Source organism: Myotis brandtii, unplaced genomic scaffold, assembly GCF_000412655.1.
Source record: "Myotis brandtii unplaced genomic scaffold, ASM41265v1 scaffold603, whole genome shotgun sequence".
Classification (NCBI taxonomy): Eukaryota; Metazoa; Chordata; class Mammalia; order Chiroptera; family Vespertilionidae; genus Myotis; species Myotis brandtii.
The window spans coordinates 58,077-66,917 of NW_005370284.1; the positions used below are offsets into that span (position 1 = coordinate 58,077).

Here is an 8,841-nt window from a genome sequence, read left to right on the forward strand (position 1 = left end):
GCAGCCCCCCCCCCCCCCCAGCAAGCCGGCAACCTTGAACGAGTGCTCAGACTTGCATAGCTTCCATTCCCTGCCAGTAGGTAATTCATGTACCTTCTCTGCCTCCTAGTTTATGCCATGGCTTGTCATGGAAGCTAGTCTTTAAATTGTGCCTTTTGTGCTCACATGTCTTCCGCAGTGGCCAAAAGGGCATTGCCATGACGTAGGAAGCATTGACCGTGGTCACCAATCCTACACTCTGTCCCTCTCATTTGAATGCCTTTGATGGTGTGTGGTCTCCTGGACACTTGGCTGTGCGTAGGGCCCCATGGCCAGTGCTAAGCAGGGAGCGGGGCTGCAGGGGCGCCCAGGGTTCCCCGAGCCCCAGGGCCCTGATGGGGAGCCGCGGAGCCCACCCCGGCCCCTCAGCATGTGGGCAGAGGGATGCCTCATGGCTGTTTCCATCTCCTCCGGATGGAGACGGGTGGGGTATGACAGTGCATTTCAGTCAGAAGTCGCCTCTGATTCCTTCTTGATGTTCGCCCACTCCTTCTCTGTGCTAAAGTGTCTGTTCTGTTGCAGCCGCACCTCTCCATGTCTCGACCGTGACAACAGCAGGTGACTGCATCGCCCCTCCTGCCCGCCCCTCCTCCCCCCTGCACCCCAGGGTGCTTCAGTGCGCACACCTCCCAGGGACGCAGGGCCGGCCGTGTCTCCAGGCCGCGCCCTGGCTGAGTGCCCCTTGCTCTGCAGTGGAGGGAGCGTGGGCATCAGTTACTTCATTGGAAAGCGGCTGGGATGGTGCCAGGATTCACGCAGACCTCCGGGGAAAGGCTTGGCCGAGGCTCCACATCTTAGCTCCTTTTGTGAGAGAAAGGGCTACATGAAGCTGAGAAGTTACTCCTAGAATTACACAAATCAGCTGGCCTGTTTTAAAGTCATAGTAAAGGTTATGATTTTAAGTGCCACGCAGCAGAGGTTTTTAAAACTGTTCTTAGGTGAACCGAAGGCTGAGAGTTGGTTAGTGGTCCATCTCCCTGGGATGCTGCTTTAAGTGCAGCTTCTGAGAGCTTGGAATCGTGCTGTCGAGTGAGTCGAGTCCGTGTTCCCAGACACCCCTGATCCTGTGTTAGTCCAACAGTTTATTCCTGAAGGTTCTTACCAGACTGCCGAGCAGGGCATTTTTGTTACAGTCATCGTCACGTGCAGACCGTGCACAGATAAGACGGCCTCATAGACCCCATTTTGAAAATCATAGCCATCCCTTTAGTTTCTCTGAAACACTAAATGGGACGTTTCTACACATGAACGTTGCGAGTGATTAATGACTGGTGATTCTGGTAAATCTGAGCCACTTTCTTCAGAGGACTTCCATCATGTTCAGTCTGGGAGTCGGGGCGCAGGAGGGCTTGGAGGGAGAGCAGGCGGGAGAGCTCGCCATGTCACCACGCCTCGTGTTCTCGCCAGCATCAGGTGGAATTGACGGGCCTCCTGCTGGGTGTGCGGGCTCACTGAAGCACCCTGATGACGTTTTCTTCCTGTTCTCACCCCATAACTAACCGAATGCGGCCCCTTCCTCCCCACCCGCCCTCGCGGTCCCGGGTGCATTGAACGGGAACCCAAGCCTTGGTTGGTGACTTTGGGGTGGAGGCGTGCTCCTCAGCAGGCAGAGCCCTGTTTTCTGTCTCTGAAGCATGTATCTGTTTAGCTAATCAAATCGCCTCTTTGTAGGCAAGTCATCTGCATAATAATGGTGGGTTGCTTTTGCTTTCCTCCCTTTTAAATTGTGATAACACTTATCTCACAATTTAGAAAACCTCTCAATAAGAGTTTCTGATTTGCATGATTGCTGAATTCCACCTAAAGTAAGATATGCGGTTTAAGCCGAGTATGTCACGTGATTTTTTTTGTCTGTAGAGCTTTAAAGTCAATGCTCAGTGCAGTGTGTGCACATTTTCTGCAAAACTGCTCGTTTACTGGGTTAACCACGGAGCAAGCATGATGCCTACTTCCCAGAGCGATAGCCGTTTACCCTCCAAGTAGGAATTCTTCCGGAGCATCTGAAAGAGGGCCTTTCGGGGGATCCTGCCTGGTTACAGTGACCGGCACACACAGAACACTGAGGCCCCTGTGGCGTGTTTGGTGAAAGTCTCATTTTATGGGCGAGGAAACAAACCTAAAGACAGGAAGTGACTTGCCTGGGGTCCCAGCAGGACGTCCCGGCCGGGGCTGATCAGTGGCTCCGAGAGCGACACAGGGCAGGGTGCCTGCTCTGGGACAGTGTTTTATGTTTTATTTAAACAGGGGCGTTCATAAACTAGTAGAAACTTCATTGTCATATGAAACTGCTTCAGCCAAGTTCCGGGTTCACTGTGGGCATTCAGAACATGTCAGTTCCTCCATTTGTTTCTTAGGTGTTGTCTTGTACTGTAAATTTAAAGACACTCAGGATATATAGCATCGTGCAGGCGTAGGGGAAGGGAGGTGGCGGCACCAGCGTTCAGGCCTTCGTGTCTCTGCCCATGTGACTCAGTCCGCACTCCCCGTCGGCAGCCGCCAGCCCCTGGTTAACAGATGCGGCTCCCGCACGCCAGACCTGCACGTGCTCAGCTGTGCTCTCCCTGCGGCCGCGCCTCAGTCCTTCACGCGCTGTCTCCCAGTGGTCACCTCCTGACGATGGGAGGAAAGTGCACTTGCTTTACCAAGTCTAGTACCCATCACCGCACGGCCGTACCTGCTCCTTCCCTCTTCCTGCGGCACAAAAAGCAGCCTCTTCCAACCTGCTCTGTGGTTGAAATTGTTCTACACACAACATCCACTGATTCTATTCCCGGTCCAAGTAGGGACACCTTTTATAATGTGACATTTTTAAGGAAAATGCTTACCTGATGTTCGGTCAGGAACTGTGGGGGCTAAGTGATCAGCATGCTGACTTTTATCTAAAACTTTCCATCATCACCTAGTAGAACTTGAACTGTCTCGCTTATTCCCTCTCATTGGAAGACGGCTTTGCACTTACAAGTCTACACTCAGCTTTGTTATTAGCTGTTCATCCTGTCATCACGTTTCTCAAGACGGGTTTTTGCTCTCCTACAAGCTGAAACGCCTGTGTGCGGTCGCTTGAAGGAGTTGTGACTGGATGGTTGTCCAGAGACCAGAGAGTTAAACAGCTGCCTTTGCCGTCTTCTCTGGTGGTTAACACAACTGCGGCCGTCTCACAACTTGCTCTTTGCACTGCCCCACTCATTCGCTTGTTCAGCCGTTACCTGTCACCTCCACACACTGTGCTGGGACTGGGGACCCGGGCTGCTGCCACCACGGCCCTTGGTGGCCCCTTCCCCGTCACCAGGGAAGTCAGCGAAACCCTCCGGGGACACCGGGGGCAGTCGCCACGGCTCCGCTGTCCGTGTCCTCAGTTGCCAGCAGGGTGGCCGGCCCTCGGTGGGAGGGTGACACGTGGCAGGAGGGGAACATGGAGCTGGAAACGAGCAAACGAGAACAAGAGGGTTTCACAGGAGCAGCTGGTGACACAGAGACGGGATCTGATGTACTGAGACCCGGTTCCAGCCAGGAATGCAGCCCTTCATCCCCTGGGTAGAGAGTCCCCAGTAGGGGGCACGCCGCAGGGTCCGAGGTGCACAGGTGTGGAGGCAGCAAGCCATCCCCAATGGACAGGTCCAGACACAGCAGGTGCCCTAGCAGACACTGCCCAGGGCCTCCGACAGGCAGACAGTGCGGGGTCCCGCAGGGGCAGGCGGATGGGCCACAGGGTTCCTCGGGGGCCTGAGCCCCGTCTCCCTCAGGGTGACAGTAAGCAAGAGATGAGCAAACTAGGGGCCGCCAGAAACCGTGCAGTGAGTGGCAGCAGCGCTGGTTGGGACTTGAGTAGCCTTTCTCGGGTTCATAAACGTCAGCGTAAACGTAGCCCAATAAAAAGGACAGAACGGAAAGGAAGCCTTTAGGTTCACCAATGTTAACTAGCTCTTCCATTCTTTTGCGCAACAGTACATTTTTAAAAATATTTTTTGAGAATTTATACTTAAATTTATACCTAGTGGTAAGAAAAGCAGCTAACCTCTTCTCACTGCATTTTGATCAAGACCAGAAACATCCACATTCGGTCCTGCACTGTGGATTGTTCTCCCGGGCTGGCTGGCCACGCATGGGGCACGGCTGTGGCCTCGCTGTCCCTGCACGCCTGCTGACAGGCCCTGGGCTGCCCGTCCCTTCTGTGCTGAGAGCAGCAGGACTCCTGCTTAGCCACGTGCGCGACGAGCTCCGGTCTGCTGTGAGGGACGCTAAGCTCTTTCTCTGCTTGTCTAACAGAGCAGACGCACGGTGCTTCTGCCCATCATTTCTTGGATTGACTGTGTTCCAGGGTTTGAGCTGCAGTCATGGACTCGGTGCCAGGGCGGGGGTCCGGCATGGCTGAGCCTAACTCACCTGGAGGCTGCTTTCCTCTTCCTGTTTTGGTATCAGAGCCTCGCAGGTGCAATGGAAATGCCGGTCAGGTCGCCTAATTTCTGCCTCTTGACCAAGCGAGTCCCCACTGCATGCACCCGCCCCTCCCGAAGGAAGCCCTTCTGGTTAGACCAGCCCTTGCCTCACCACAGACGTGTGCCGGCCCCGTGGACCAGGCTGTCCATGAACCTCGAGCCTGGCAGGAATGGAGCAAAAGGAAGGGATGCCTCCACGTTGCTAAATTACTAGCTGTGGTTTTCCACACTCTCTTGTAATTTGGGGACATTCACGATGCCCAGACACCCTCCCTCCGCAGGGCCCGCCCGTCCACATGGAGCCTGTGCCCCGGTGGGGGGCCTCTTTTCTTAAGTCATAGTTTATATTGAAATGAGCTGGACACGATGTAACTTTGAAAAGTCCAGTGGAATTAACTGCTCCATCCCACCCTGACTTCCATGGGTTTTCAGGACATGCAGGAGGAAGTTCTGTGACAGGGGGACCCTCAGAGTTGTCACATAATTCCATGCCACTCTCTCTGTCAGTTGGATAGATTTTAAATTTACAGTCCACACACTGTCAACAAAAGGTAGCAGAAATTGTCTTAGGTTACAGATAAAAACAACACAAAAATTAAAGCAACACAACAGCCATCAAGGCATTGGTATAAAGCGAGATAACGTTTAAGGACCAGTTTGTCCCCACCATGCGTATGAACACCCGCTGTCTGAGAACCAAGCGTGACGGACAGAAATCACCTGGCCGGGACTTGGGCCCCTGCCTCCGACCTTGCCCACGCGCCTGACCTCTGCTCCCCCTTGCAGCTTCCTGGTCAGCTTCATGGTGGACGCCCGCGGGGGTGCCATGCGCGGCTGCAGACACCACGGGCTCCGCATCATCATCCCGCCGAGGAAGTGCACGGCCCCCACACGGGTCACCTGCCGCCTGGTGAAACGCCACCGCCTGGCGACCATGCCCCCGATGGTGGAGGGAGAAGGCCTGGCCAGCCGCCTGATCGAAGTCGGACCCTCTGGCGCGCAGTTCCTGGGGTAAGGGTCTCTGCTAAGCCTCCCACTTAGTCGCCCGTGCGCTGGCATCTCGCCCGGCGCCCCTGGGACGGATGCACAAAGGTACGTCCAGTGCTTTGAACGAAGGTTGACCCCTGTGACGTTTTTTTAAATCTGTTTTTATTGACTTCAGAGAGGAAGGGAGAGGGAGCGAGAGAGGGAAACATCAATGATGAGAGAGAATCATGGATCGGCTGCCTCCTGCACGCCCCACACTGGGGATGGAGCCCACAACCCAGACATGTGCCCTGACCGGGAATCAAACAGTGACCTCCTGGTTCCTAGGTCCACGCTCAACCACTGAGCCACACTGGCCGGGCTCCTGTGACATTTAAGTAGCACTGATGCTGCACCCCTCCCCACGCCTCTTCCTTTATGAGCATCCGTGAGCTCAGCAGGCAGGTGACCCTCTCTCTCTCTGGATGTGATCACAGCTGCTAGGCTCCCAGTGCGAATCATGTTTTCAGCCAATGGTAGGTATTGTTTTTCCCTCTGACACTGAAGTGGCAGAGTCCTAAGAAAAACCCTCCTCTCTTCCAAACATGGACTCGAGGTCCCGCGTCCTGAGAACCGTCTGCACTTGGGACAAGTGTGGCCAGGAGGCGGTGTGTGGTTTGCCTTCTCTGCTCCCAAACTGCTACCGTGAGGCTTACGCTCGCACTGGCCGCCTGTCTGGTCACAGTTTTCCTTAAGAAGGCAAAGTCCGGGCTCACTGCCGCCAGCCTCATTTCAGCAATTTTGAGCAGAAATTAGCATTTCTTCTTTCTTTTGTGTGCTTGAGCGGCTGCTACCATATTGAGTGGTATTTCAACAAGCCGAGAAATGCGTGGCTTCTGCTGAAAACCGACCGAAGGATGAGGTGGTGGAGGGGGACAAGTTTCAAAATGTTTTGAAACAAATCAGTGGTGTTTAAGCCTCCTCATAGCAAGTCTTTGTGCTTGAATGTGGGGCCCACAACCCGTTGCCCGGGAGCTTCTGTTCTGCTGGCGTCACACTGGGAGAGCTGCTCGCGCTAGAACTAGGGATCGGCCTAAAGTCTCGTAACTTGGAGGAAGCTGTTCACAGGTTGCTCCAAACTGTTCACGCCGGAGGGGGCGTGTCCGTATTCCCGGTTCTAGAAGCCGCCTTCCGCATCCCTCAGGCCGACCTGAGACCCAGGAGCCTGGGGGCTCTGGGTGGGGCACATCCCAACCCCTCCCCCCCTGTCGCAGGTCCCCCCCCTCCCTCACGCTCAGGCCGCCGGGCTGTGTGACAGTCTCCACGCCTGAGCAGGAATATCCGTGGAAGCACCGGCCTCTGCACAGTCCGAGCTTTCATGACATTCCAGCAGCCTGGGCAGCGTATTTCTCCTTCCACGGCTCTCGCCCTGGCAGGACCTCACCAGGGAGAGGCCGTCCCCGCGTGCCGCCCCTGCCTCCATTGGGCACGCTGGGCGTCGGTGCCTCCCTCCCTGTGGCCAGTGGAGGGGACAGAACCAAAGCAGACCTCCCGGTGGCCGAGCGGGCGGTGCGGGGGGGACGCCGCCCCTGAAGCTCACTGTCTTCTCTCTCTCACTGCTGCTTGGATGTGCTCAGTAAACTCCACCTGCCAGCGGCTCCCCCCCCACTTAACGAGGGAGAAAGCTTGGTCAGCCGCATCCTCCAGCTGGGGCCTCCTGGAACCAAGTTCCTTGGGTAGGAGCGACTTAAACCAACCGATGGCTGCTGGCCCCATTCTCCTCCTCCTGCAATATGATTTCTCTTTTGTCATTGTGCCCGTGACATGTCCCTCTCTATGATTTATACTCTGTACCAACTCTCTAGTGGACCATTTCTGACCCTGTGGTATGTGACTTTTGTTTCGAGTGATGTTTTTATACCTTTCTCCTTAAAGTGCTGTGACCTTCATTTTCGTTTAAAGCATGAGATCTGCCTAGTCGTACTCTGTGCTAGTCGCGGTGTTGTGATGGGAAACTTGGAGTCTGTCTCAAAGCAACCTGGACCGGAGACCCAGAGCCTCCGCGACTCTTGAGAGTGGCTGTGCCCTGGGAGCGAGGGCCGTGCATGCTCGGAGCTGAGCCCAGTAGGCATCGCCCATGCTGCCGGGGGCTCGGCCAGGGCCGCCCCGTGCGATGCCTACTGCGCCCTCGAATGGGGGGAGCCCCGGCAGGCCCCGCATGCATGTCCGCGTCGTCCCACGCAGTCGGCTCTGACATCTCCTGTAGACTCATCAGCTCACACAGCACCAAGCCCCCCCCTCCAGCCATTGTCACCTCGCACCTCGCTGAGAACGTCCCAGGAGGTCGGTGCACGTCATAGACATGCATGTCCGTTTCTTTACGTTTCTCCGAGGAGAAGTTCCAGGTGCCACCTGCACTCGGGAGACACCAGGCTCCAGGGAGCAGCGTGTCCCGGGACGGGAGCCCTGAGGTGGAGTGCTACTGCGCAGCCAGCCGCTAACCCTGTCCCTGTCCCCGTCCCCGTCCCCAGAGAGAGGCCTCCAGGTCACTTTGCAACAGACGGTCGGGGTGCGTGGTGCGTGGCTGCTGCCGCCCACACCGCGTGCTCTGCTTGCTGCCAGGCCCGTCATCGTGGAGATCCCGCACTTCGCTGCCCTGCGAGGGAAGGAGAGGGAGCTGGTGGTGCTGCGCAGCGAGAACGGGGACAGCTGGAAGGAGCACTGCTGCGAGCACACGGAGGACGAGCTCAACGAGATCCTCAACGGCATGGACGAGGGTGCGTGGCGCTTCCTGAGGACCCGGGGCTGCACGTGTGTGCGCACGTGTGCGCACATGTCTGCTTGAGTGTGTGCGCGCTGTGTGACGCGCGTGTGCGTGTGCGCAAGTGTCTGTGTGTGGTTCTGGCCCAGCAGGTACCGGTGTGGCCGGTGACGATGAGCCGGCGCACAGTGCGTTTGCCTGGTCTCCTGTTGTGACTCAGGAAAAGGAAACCCCAGTCCCAGTGACCCTGTTGGTCTAGATTTCCTCGGTTAAGCTGGTCTGGCTTTCCGTCCTGCCCTGCGGCTGTGCACTAAGTTTGTGAAAAGCCTGTGACCCCTCCTGCTGATGGTGGGGGACATGTTGGGCAAGTTCCTGGTTTCAGGGGAATTCAAACCCTGGATTCACGATCATCCATTGTGGCCCTTTTCCATACGCACAGTGCGTCTCAGAGACAGCCCCCCGCCCCTGGAGTGACCCCGCAAACCATCCTGGCAGGACAGAAGGGCGCGTCTCTTCTTACAACATAGAAACTGGGTCTTGAGCCAACGTTGATGTTGGCAGAGGAGAGCCTGCGGGACCCGTTTCCTCTGCAGCTGGTGGGAGTGGAGTAAACCAGGGAGAGCCCTGCCCACCCACCCC

The 8,841-nt window shown here is 56.4% G+C and overlaps 1 protein-coding gene across 1 annotated transcript in view; it reads left to right on the forward strand.

Moving 5' to 3' along the window:
• ANK2 (ankyrin 2, neuronal) overlaps positions 1 to 8,841 on the forward strand; it is a 114,944-nt gene that overhangs the window by 55,235 nt on the left and 50,868 nt on the right. Inside the window, exons 22-25 of the mRNA XM_014550536.1 lie at positions 562 to 597; positions 5,262 to 5,486; positions 7,079 to 7,177; positions 8,064 to 8,218. Of these exons, the coding sequence (XP_014406022.1) occupies positions 562 to 597; positions 5,262 to 5,486; positions 7,079 to 7,177; positions 8,064 to 8,218 (515 nt within the window). The remainder of the gene's footprint in view (positions 1 to 561; positions 598 to 5,261; positions 5,487 to 7,078; positions 7,178 to 8,063; positions 8,219 to 8,841) is intronic.